The sequence below is a fragment of the Oryctolagus cuniculus genome, chromosome 19 (assembly GCF_051225735.1).
Source record: "Oryctolagus cuniculus isolate XC-2025 breed Fujian yellow rabbit chromosome 19, ASM5122573v1, whole genome shotgun sequence".
Classification (NCBI taxonomy): domain Eukaryota; kingdom Metazoa; phylum Chordata; class Mammalia; order Lagomorpha; family Leporidae; genus Oryctolagus; species Oryctolagus cuniculus.
Genome location: NC_142885.1, coordinates 7,293,286 through 7,304,889, shown reverse-complemented (window position 1 = coordinate 7,304,889; position 11,604 = coordinate 7,293,286). Strand labels below are relative to the sequence as shown.

Here is an 11,604-nt window from a genome sequence, read left to right as displayed (position 1 = left end):
GCCCAAGCACTTGAGCCATCTTCTGCTGCTTTTGCAGGATCTGGGTCATAAGTAGAGCAGCAGGGACTCATACCAGTGCCATTATGGGATGCCAGCATCACAGGTGGCAGCTTTACCCAGTAGGCCATGACCTCCCTCCTTTTTCTCTCCCTCTCTCTCCTCCTCTCCTCCCTTCTCCCCTCCGGCCTTCGTTTCTGGACCCTTGGTAACGCAGTCCCTGCTACCCTGCCTCTCCTGCACTCGTCCCACCCCTGCAGTGTGCTGGCTGGGAGGACTGCTCTCTGTCTGCCACCTGTACTGATGGCTTTATTTTTTCCTGGGTCTCCTATTTGAATTCTAAAATGCGTGTGCTTTTAAAATCTGGTCATGTCATCCATATCTTTTGTAGAGCTCTTCTCCCATGTCACTGTTTGAATGTTTTTCAGATTAGACAGACACACCCAGGCCACCACGCTTGTTTGTCAGATATTTGGCGGATACCTAAGATCTAGAGGTAAATTTTTGCTTGTAAAAGTACATCAAGTGATGCATGCATTTGGTTTCACAGAGTGCAAGCCCCGGAAGCGTGTTCATGCAGAGCACACCTGCGGTCCAGCCCAGGCTGCCGGGCTTGCTCCCCAGGGGCCTGTGACGGTCTGCAGTGTGACTGGGGACACACTGTGGTATTGCGTTTATTTTCCTCTTTTACAGTTCAGCACAAGGACGTCTAACAGGGTCTTTCACAGCTGCAATTGTATTTTACTTACCTTAGCTCCCTGTTGATGGCTCTTCAGGTTGTTGCTGTTTTGTTTTTGGTGGCATTACTACCATCACTGCTTCATGAATGCCCATGCCACGTGCCCTTAGACTGTGTGGAAGCATGTATGTGTGTGTGCATCCACCCCGCCAGCCACCTACCCACACCACAGATTCTCTGTGTAGACCTTCTGGATCACAGAGTGTGTGTACTTGACATTGCAGTACCGCCTTGTTGTCCTTCTAAGATAAACCAGCTTATATTCCAGCCATTAGTGCGTAAGAGGCCAGGGTCATGACACTTAATTTCAAAAAGTTGTTTTGCTCATTCTGATGCAGAAAAATTATACTTTGTACAATTTTTGGTTTTGAAACAATATTTGTATTCTGTTTCAGTAGTTGGTATCGCCATCATGGTTACACTTTCCTAATCCTTTGCATTTTATTTTTATTTCAGTCAAGTGTTTGAATTGTAAGGGCGTTTCAGATACTTTTGATCCATATCTTGATATTACATTGGAGATAAAGGTAAATTTGATCATTCTTGTTGTAGTTTTAAAAATGTTGTTTTGCTTTAATTGTGTATTTATAGTTTATATATAATTTAACTTGTTAGAGAATATGAATTGAAGTGCTTACTTTGATAAGATTTCCTTTGGAGATGATTATTTAAGCTTAAAAAATAGACATTATAAAAAAGCAATCTTTTTATCACCTTTAACTTCATTTTTTAAAAAAATTTTTTAAATTTATTAAACAGGTAGAGTTCCAGACAGTGAGAGAGAGAGACAGAGAGAAAGGTCTTCCTTTTGTTGATTCACTCCCCAAATGGCCGCTACGGCCAGCGCTGCACTGATCCGAAGGCAGGAGCTAGGTGCTTCTCCTGGTCTCCCATGGGGTGCAGGGCCCAAGCACTTGGGCCATCCTCCACTGCCTTCTCGGGCCACAGCAGAGAGCTGGCCTGGAAGAGGAGCAACCGGGACTAGAACCTGGTGTCCACATGGGATGCTGGCGCCGCAGGCGGAGGATTAGCCATGTGAGCCATGGCGCTGGCCCACCTTTAACTTCCTTTAATAAGTCTAATAAAGCTGGATTTGATGGCTTATTAACCAGTCACAGGCGGTTGGTGTTCTTCAGAAACTTTTGCTTCTTGCATTTCCTGAGCTCTACATTTTTGTTGTCCTTGAGCTTCTGATGCGGCTGCGGCTCCTGCTCATGGTGCCAGCGGCACAGCAGCGCGTGCCAGACCGCAGCCCGGAGCTTGGAGCAGCTTGGTGTGTCTTCTCCAGAATATATGGTGTACTTTTTCATTTTCTTTTAAATACTGAATTATTTGAAAGGCAGAGTTTACAGGGTTGGGGGAGGAGAGACAGAAATCTTCCATCCATTGGTCACTCTGCAAATGGCCACAACGGTCCAGAGCCAGGAGCTTATTCCGGGTGCAGGGGCCCAAGCACTTGGGCCATCTTCTGTTGTTTTTGCAGGGAGCCGGATCGGAAGTAGAACAGCCAGGATTCGGACTGGCGCCTGTATGGAATGCCAGTGTCGCAGGTGGTGGCTTTACCTGCTGTACCTCAATGCTGTCCCCCATTGTTTACTTTGTATAAAAAAATGAGATTTTGCCTGGTCTGGTTTGGCCACTTGGTGATTTGTCTAATACTGTTTGGACTTGTTGCTATTACACGTGTGTTCTGTGGGTATTCGTGTGGCGGTCCAGCAGTGGATGTACCGTAATCTATGGCTTGATTCTTTCATAGATACTTGTTTTATTTCCAGTTTTATGCTATTTTGAGTGATGGTGTAGCTAGCAGCCTGTTTATATATTTTTGTTCCTTTAATCTGCTTGTATTTAGTGAGAGGAGATTAGGTGTACAGATGGGGAAAAGTGAAGAAAGTAAAGGAAATTTTTCTTTTTACATAATTATTTGCTTTCTCAGCTCAGCCTGTGGTTCTGCCTTGGTCACTTGGCTGCGTGTGACATGCATGTGTTGTTTCTTGTCCCAGGCTGCTCAGAGCGTGAACAAGGCCTTGGAGCAGTTTGTGAAGCCAGAACAGCTGGACGGAGAGAACTCCTACAAATGCAGCAAGTACGCTGGTGGTGACTCCGTGGGGGCATAGGGCAGGCGTGGTGGGAGGGTCTGGGGCATCAGAATGGGCCGGCAGTTTGCCTTAGCCCTGCTGGCCAAAGCCAGACACAGAGCATGCCGCTTCTCAGTGCGCACCTCCGAGACCAGCAGCTCTGTGCCCTGGGGGACTGGCGCCTCCTTGCGGGGCAGGTGTTGCGTGAGGAGAGCACTTCCGCTCACCTCTGGGTCCCTGACTCCGGAGTGCTTTTCACGCTGTGGCAGGCTGGTGAGCAGCCGTCTGCTGACTTGTTGACAGGGCTTGAAGTCGGGTGAAGAGCCACTTCCTCGCAGGTTGGGAACAGCTCTGTCCCTGGGTTGGAGGGTGGCCTGGGTTTGGGGTCTTGGCTGCTGGAAACCTCTGATTTTGGATACTTACTTCCCTATAAAATCAAGAACCAGTTTTTAAGAAACCTTTGTGTCCTATATTTTAAGAGGATTTCCACCTTGTAGCTGGGTAGTATCTTTTATCGTCATGTACTCACCTTGGAGGGAAGAGGCTCCCTTCTGGTCTCTCAGGCCACAGGGATTTATCCTTTGTTTTAAATTATATTAGCATTTCTAATGTTTGTTTTTCTTTCTCTTGTATTTAGATAGGGCATTATTTCACAAGATTAATATCTTGAAAATGTTTGTTGTCCAGTTTGTTTTGAACTGAATTACCCTAAATTTAGTATTCATGGTGGCCTGTGTAGCTTTGTATTTCAGAATTATCTCATTTTTTCCCTTTTAGGCTAATTAAGCAGTTTCTCTCTGTATTTTTAATTTTACTATTTTCACTGTTGGTGGAAGAGGGTGTTGCTTCTCATATAGTCAGCCTTCTTTGGAAACTTGACAGTGTCTCAGAGAAATGACAAGGGAAAGACTAAATCGCCAGTAAATAATCCATATTGATTGTAATCTTTTGTTTATTGCAAGGTGTAAAAAGATGGTTCCCGCATCAAAGAGATTCACTATACACAGGTCCTCTAACGTTCTTACGCTTTCTCTGAAACGCTTTGCGAATTTTACTGGTGGAAAGATCGCTAAGGTATGTGGATGTTATGACTGATTTTCTGTGTTGAGCCTGTGAAGGCTCAAGGGGCAATGGATATTAAAGGTTGTAAGTGACCTCACTGGACAGTTTTGTTGACTGATTGTCTAAATTCTTCCAGAAATTGGAAGCAAGAAAAAAGTTTAAGAATTGAGCCAGTACTTTGAGATGAGTGCTTCCTGGATTTTTAGCTGACTAGACTTGCTGATAAAATTGGCAAGTGCTGTCTGCATTTGGACTCCGTAATCAATTCTTGGTTTCCATGGTCATGAGGCATACAGGAACTCGGAATCCAAACAGGACTCCTGCTTGGTCCTGCCACTCTCATCACAGTCTGCCTTCTTGCTGGTGCACCTGTCTGCTGACAGGCAGTATGTGCAGGAGGAGCGAGTAGGCCGTTCGGGGGTTATTTAAATGTGATAGTGATGTCCAGTGTTCTTATTCCGTAACTGTTTGAAGGATTCACTCATTTAAAGGAAAGTAGCAAATACAGTGAGATTGCTTTAAACCCCTGAGATTCAGGCGTCCTCCAGGTTAGTCCTGCCCCTGCAGGGGGGTCCGTGTAGTAGGTTTCTGTTGCAGCCTCGCAGGTGCAGTGTCCTGCTGGTCTTCTCCTGGGAGACCCTAGATACCACACACCTGGCTATGTGGGACGATGTGTGTGCCCTCAGAAATGATGTTCTCTTCCCTTTCATTGTTGTGTAGGATGTGAAATATCCCGAGTATCTTGATATCCGGCCGTACATGTCTCAGCCAAATGGAGAAGCAATTATTTATGTTCTGTATGCAGTGCTGGTGCACACTGGCTTCAACTGCCATGCGGGCCATTACTTTTGCTATATCAAGGTAAATTGTGCAGATTTTGCTGATTACATTTAATTCTACACTCTAGGACAGCACTAACATTCTTGAAGGGGAGAGGGGATACTTTTACAGTTAAAATGTAAATGTCCATTTTTCTTACATATCTCTTAATTATATTGCACGTTAAACTGAACAGCTCTTTTGTTCACGGTCTTTGGCAGGCTAGCAATGGCCTCTGGTATCAGATGAATGACTCCATCGTGTCTACGAGTGATATCAGATCGGTACTCAGTCAGCAAGCTTACGTCCTCTTCTACATCAGGTATTGGCACCTGTTCTGTCATTCCTGCTGGGTACAGTGGCGTTCCCATGGCTTTGCCAGTGCGCTGAGGGGAGGGAGGATGGCCTGAGAGTGTGCATTGTGAGTGTGCACATGGGGAGAGTGTGCATCGTGAGTGTGCACACGGGGAGAGTGTGCGTCGTGAGTGTGCACACGGGGAAAGTGTGCATTATGAGTGCACACGAGGGAGAGTACATCGTGAGTGTGCACATGGGGAGAGTGTGCATCGTGAGTGTGCACACGGGGAGAGTGCATCGTGAGTGTGCACATGGGGAGAGTGTAAGGGAAGGGGAAGGGGAGAGCCCTGGAGGCCAGGGGTGGATACCCAGGGGCTCTGAGCCTTTGGCTTGGCCACAGCTGCACCTCCCCACACTGAGCACAGGCCCCTGCCGGGCCAGGCCTGTACGGCACTGGATCAGCACTTCGTCTAGCTGTTGGCAGCTGCAGGCTTGACTCTCTAATCCCAGTTTTGGGAAATGTGTGTTCCAAAATGTCCTGTTTTATTAGCGGAAAATAGATTTCCTGAAATGTCACACAGTGGCAGAATGACCGTGCCCATATATGGGCGTTGATGCAGCTCATGGGAGCATCCCTGTGAAGCGTGTTGTCATGCTTTACGACAGTCCTGACTGTGTTTGGAGGAAAAGCACTGTGCAGCGTTGGACGCTGGCCTTGAAAACAGCAATGCAGGCGCAGGCCTGGAGGGTGATCCGCTGAATATGAATAGGAACCACCTCGGAGAGGTGAGGGCAGGGAAAAGTGGAGAAGCGGTGGCGTCCTTGGAACACGGAGTTAAATACCGTTTCCCCGGTCACCTGTGCGGCTCCTGACATTGCCCTCAGCCTCGGGGTAATGTGCGAAGCTTGGCACAGTGCGACAGAAAAGTGTGATAAAAGTATGCTTGTTTTTCTGTCAGTTCCATACATATGTGTATATACATGTATATATGTTACATGTGTGTGTATGTATGTTATAGATGTATATATGTGGTTGGTTTGAAAGGCAGAGAAAGAGACTCTCATCTGCTGGCTCACCCCTCCATGTCTGGGAGCCAGGGACTCCTTCCAGGTCTCCCGCGTGGTGGCAGGGACCCGAGTCCTTGAGCGCCCCCTGCTGCCTCCCAGGGTGTGCGTCAGCAGGGAGCTGGGGTCAGGAGCAGAGCTGGGACTCCAATCCACATTGTCCAGCGTCGAGTGCAGGCATCCCAGCTGCCCTCGTGATGGCCAGGCCATGTCCCACGTGCGCTTGAGCTTGTCAGTGAACCTTCTTAGAGGGTTCTGTCTCATCCGAGGCAACGTCTCTGCTTGTCTCCAGGTCCCATGATGTGAAGAATGGAGGTGAGCTCCCTCATTCTACCCACAGCCCTGGCCAGTCCTCTCCTCGCCCGGTCATCAGTCAGCGGGTGGTCAGCAACAAACAGGCCACGCCAGGCTTCATCGGCCCACAGCTTCCCGCCCACGGGATGAAGGTAAACTTCCTCCGCAGAATGCAGTCTTCATGTGCGTCTCTGATGCGTCCTTCACGCCCTCGGGTTAACTCTGCCACAGTGCCATGTCCTCGTGTTCAGCTGAACTGTCAAAGTCTGTTCATGCTCTGTTCTGGAAAGCCTCAGAGTAGGAAGAGATGATCCCGAGGGAAGTCTGGGTCTGCTGACGTTTCAGCTCCCACCACGGATTCCGTTCTGGTCGGTGGTGACAGAGAGGTCCGGCTGCTGACTCACTTCCCAGGTGCTGACTGTGCCAGGGCCAGAGCTGTGGTCCCTGTAGGTGGCAGGCTCTGCATTAGCGGGAAGGCAGAGTCAGACCAGAGCCCAGCATCAGACCCAGGCGCTCCTACAGGGGCTGTGGGTGTCCTAGCTGCTAGTCAGATCCCTGGCTCTGGGGATTCTTACTGGGTGAGAATCCAGTAAAGCCACCCTTCTACCAGGCCGCTTTTCTTAGATCCGTTTTTGCCACTAGGAACATAGCATTTCCCACGTACAGCCTGCCTGGATTTGACCGTGTACCTGTGTCCCATGATGCATGGTGTTCATAGAGCAGGCCTGCCTTTGCCCAGCTCTCTCCCGGGAGAGACTGCCTCGCCCACAGCTTGTCCACACCTTGGAATAAGGGTGTCATTGGTGCTGTGCTGTGGCCTTTTTTTTTTTTTTTTTTTTTTGACAGGCAGAGTGGACAGTGAGAGAGAGAGACAGAGAGAAAGGTCTTCCTTTGCCGTTGGTTCACCCTCCAATGGCCGCCGCGGCCGGCGCGCTGCGGCCGGCGCACCGCGCTGATCCGATGGCAGGAGCCAGGAGCCAGGTGCTTTTCCTGGTCTCCCATGGGGTGCAGGGCCCAAGCACCTGGGCCATCCTCCACTGCACTCCCTGGCCACAGCAGAGGGCTGGCCTGGAAGAGGGGCAACCGGGACAGAATCCGGCGCCCCGACCGGGACTAGAACCCGGTGTGCCGGTGCCGCAAGGCGGAGGATTAGCCTAGTGAGCCATGGCGCTGGGCAAAATATTTATTTTTATTTTTATTTTTTTGACAGGCAGAGTGGACAGTGAGACAGAGAGGAAGGTCTTCCTTTGCCATTGGTTCACCCTCCAATGGCCGGCGCACCACGCTGATCTGAAGCCAGGAGCCAGGTGCTTCTCCTGGTCTCCCATGGGGTGCAGGGCCCAAGTGCTTGGGCCATCCTCCACTGCACTCCCTGGCCACAGCAGGGAGCTGACCTGGAAGAGGGGCAACCGGGACAGAATCCGGCGCCCCGACCGGGACTAGAACCCGGGGTGCCAGCGCCGCAAGGCAGAGGATTAGCCTAGTGAGCCGCGGCGCCGGCTGTGCTGTAGCCTTTCGGTTTGAGTTTGCTTTGAATGACCGAGCAGACTGGCTGTGTGCTTCTGTCTGAATCACAGGCCTTCATGAGCTGGGCGGGCAGCGGGGTCCTGACTGGTTTTGCTTCTGAGTAGTATCAGGCAGTGGAAACCCGACACTATGCAACAGCCCATGGAAGGGGCGGCTCTGATAGAGTTTTGGAGTTACTGGTTTGTGTGTTGTTGTTTTTTTTTGTTTGTTTGTTTGTTTGTTTTTTAGTGAAACCTTGAAATGTTAAGAAAGCAACTAATTCAGATATTTGAGAAAATATTGCAAAGGCAATACTTAAACTGGCTTTCACCCCTGGGCTACTACAGGCAATAGCAACAGGGTTGAGGACCTGGAGCAGGAGTACTGCCTGTGTAGAACTCTCCGTGGGCAGGGGCACTTCCCTCTGCCTCTGTGTGCCAACTTCCTGGGAAACCCGCCGAGGCACACGTGTGTGGTCTCCTGCCCAGGGGGGCTTGTTCATTTCTGTCAGATTTGAACAGAAAGAATATGGTCTTGGGTTGTGTTCTGACAAACACAGTTGTCTTACTTGTCAATTAATTGCCAGAAAACTGGGCCCTGTAAGAAATGTCTGTGGGTAGGAGAAGGTGCAAGAAAAGGAAGGTATTTGTAGCTGTGTAAAATTTGTTAGCCCTAAAAAGAAAAAGGCCCAAATGAGAATGGGCCTGCAGCCAGAGTCTGTATTGGTGACCGGTGTCTCAGCTCTGAGCCTGCTATTGTTTCCGCCCCCCCAGAATCCTCCTCACTTAAACGGGACCGGACCATTGAAAGACACACCAAGCAGTTCCATGTCAAGTCCTAATGGAAATTCCACTGTCAACAGGGCTAGTCCTGTCAATGCTTCCGCTTCTGTTCAAAACTGGTCAGTTAACAGGTCCTCTGTTATTCCGGAACATCCCAAGAAACAAAAAATCACAATCAGTATTCACAACAAGTTGCCTGTTCGCCAAGGTCAGTCTCAGCCTAGCCTTCATAGCAATTCCTTGGAGATCCCGAACAAGCCGGCCCCCTCTTCTACCATTGCCACTCCTTCTGCAATACAGCCTACCTCGAGTGCACCTGCAGCGTCAGGTCCCGGTAAGGTCGCAAAGCCCTGTTGCAAGCCCATGGTGAACGGCAGGTCGCAGCTGAGCGCCAGCGTGCTGGTCCCCTACGGCGCCGAGTCATCCGAGGAGTCGGACGAGGAGCCCCGGGGGCTGAGTCAAGAGAACGGAGTTGGGGTCGGCACGACCGAGGACCCCCGCTCTCCTGCTCGGGACATGGAAGGTGGCGAGGCCTCTCAGCACGCGCTTCCGGAGCCCCCTCCTCTCAGTGGTGCTAATGGTGCCGACAGCGGCCCGAAGGAGAATGGGTTGTCCTCTGATGGCGCCGCTTGCCAAGTCCAGCCTGCTCCGCACTCAGAAAATGGCTTCTCTAAGGCGAACGGTCTCGCTGGGGAGGTGAGCAGGCGGCCGGGGGCAGGGGCAGGCCTTGCTTGTCTTGTTTAGGGCAGCGTGCGAGCTGGCGGCTAGAACGGCAGTGTCTGTTTTTTCTTGTAGTTGGCGCCTGCTCCTCTGCCGTCTCTCCCGGAAGACAAGCTCTTAGAGACCTTCCAACTCAGCAGCAGAGCGAGAGGCCCAGCAGATGAGACCAGGTAAAACAAGAAGGCCGTGGCACGCGGGGCACTGCAGAGGTCTTAGGATGAGCACTTGGAGTCCTGGCAGGATTTGACTAATGATAGGGTTTGATCATTTGCTTCCCTTCGAAGAGTAAGGAAAAAATGTAGCAAATGGCACCAAGAGTCTGGGGAGGCGTGTCCGCAGGCCGCTGGGCCCTCCCGCACAGCCTGGCTGCCTGCCTGGCCGTGTTACTGGCGTACTTCTGAATTTGATGCCAAGATCTCATTTGATCTTTGCCTGTGAATGCAGTTTATTTTTGTCTCCTTGAAAGCCAGTGTGACAGAGAGGTAGCTCTTCACCTGCTGGACTGCGCCAGGCTGAAGCCCCAGAGGCCGGGAACTCCATCCAGGTCTCGCAGCCGGGTGGCAGGGACCTGATTCCATTGGCAGGAAGCTGGATCAGAAGCAGAGCAGCTGGCGCTCTGACCCTGGGTGCGGGCATTGTAATTGGTGACAACCTGCTGTGCCACAGCACCTAATCGGTGCCCACCCTTCATTTAATCTGTTCTTTTTTTTTCTTCATTTTTTTAAAGATTTATTTATTTTATTTAAAATGCAGAGTTAGAGAGAGGAAAAGAGAGAAAGATCCTCTATCCCCTGGTTCACTCCCCAAATGGCCACAACGGCCAGAGCTGTGCTGATCTGAAGCCAGGAGCCTCCTCCAGGTCTCCCACGTGGTGCAGGGGCCCAAGGACTTGGGCCATCCTCTACTGCTTTCCCAGGCCACAGCAGAGAGCTGGATCGGAAGAGGAGCAGCCAGGACTGGAATCAGCATCCATGTGGGATGCCGGCACTGCAGTCTGCAGCATTATCTGCTACGCCACAGTGCTGGCTGCTTTTTTTTTTTTTTTTTCTTTAAGAGTTTTATTTTTTTGAAAGGCAGGAGCATCAGAGAGAAAGAGACAGTGGGGGAAAATCAAAGGAGCTCTTCCATCTGCTGGTTCAGTCCCCAAATGGCTGCACCAGCTGAGGCTAAGCCAGGCTGAAGCGAGCAGCCTGGAACTGCGTCCTGGTCCCCACGTGGGAGGCAGGGACCCAGGTGTTCTGAACTGTCTTCTGCCGCCTGCCCAGCTGCGTCAGCGGGAGGTGGATGGGACGGATGGGACGTCAGCGTTGCCGTGGCAGCTTAGCCTGCTGTACCACAGCTCCTGCCCCCACTGAATCTTTGTAGTAACCAGTATGTGAAGACGTGTGAGGGCGCCTCCCCTCTCAGGGAGCACAGAGTTTGTGACACTCCCTCTAGAGTCCTGAACTCCACTCAGGGGACTGAGGAGTGTAGAGAAAGTGGGTCACAGTGCAGCGACGGCTGGGTCCCTGCTGCCTCCAGGCGAGAGCACTCTCACTGCGGGCCGCACGGGTGAGGCCGTCAGCAACGGGCCCTGTGGGCAGCTCGCTCAGGCCACACGTAGAAGCCATCAGGACGCTGTGTTCCTGCCAAGTTCCGACAGAATTAGAGTTTGGCCATCTCTGCATTGACACCGCGGTTGCCCTGGAAAATGTAGCGGAAACTGCAGGTTCCGTCACGGCTGGGGTTTCCCACTGTGGCGTGGGACTCGTGCCAGCAGGCCCATCTCTCGGTGCCTCCAGTGGCCCCTGGCTGGTGGAGCTGCCCCCGCAGAGGACGGCTCTGCAGAGGAAGTCTTCCTCGCCTGGGGACAGCGTGGACCCTGTGGGCAGGGAGCACTCGGTCCCCGCTCACCGTGAGGTTAGAAAGCCTGGGCTCCTCGCCCGCTTCCGTGGTGACCGCCTGGCTTCTGTCCTCATCCAGCTTGGAGGCCGTCAGCTGTAGCGTGTGTGAGTCACCTGCAGGGGGTGACACGCAAAGCCACCACGCGTGCGCACTTTGTGCTGACTCGTCAGTCGTCAGTGTCTCCTGGCGGCTTCCCTACCCTGTGGCCGTGCCCGAAGCCGACTCGAGTCCCCGGGGGCTCCCTTGCGGGGCTTGTGCAGAGCTCAGGGATTGTGAGGGAGAGTCAGAGTACCCCCCCAGGCCCCCCAACGTTTGGTGTAGATGAGGTCGTGAGATCGTAAGGAATTAGGTGCCTGCAGAA

At 51.6% G+C, this 11,604-nt stretch overlaps 1 protein-coding gene across 10 annotated transcripts in view; it reads left to right on the top strand.

The window, feature by feature from the left end:
* The window catches only part of USP42 (ubiquitin specific peptidase 42), a 51,525-nt gene that overhangs the window by 33,606 nt on the left and 6,315 nt on the right, over window positions 1–11,604 (top strand). For all 10 annotated transcript variants that reach the window (XM_051838982.3, XM_051838979.3, XM_051838981.3 and 7 more), the window contains 9 exons: window positions 426–493; window positions 1,193–1,263; window positions 2,740–2,822; window positions 3,777–3,888; window positions 4,597–4,737; window positions 4,917–5,017; window positions 6,350–6,503; window positions 8,631–9,335; window positions 9,435–9,529. In XM_051838982.3, coding sequence (XP_051694942.3) covers window positions 426–493; window positions 1,193–1,263; window positions 2,740–2,822; window positions 3,777–3,888; window positions 4,597–4,737; window positions 4,917–5,017; window positions 6,350–6,503; window positions 8,631–9,335; window positions 9,435–9,529 — 1,530 coding nt within the window. The remainder of the gene's footprint in view (window positions 1–425; window positions 494–1,192; window positions 1,264–2,739; window positions 2,823–3,776; window positions 3,889–4,596; window positions 4,738–4,916; window positions 5,018–6,349; window positions 6,504–8,630; window positions 9,336–9,434; window positions 9,530–11,604) is intronic.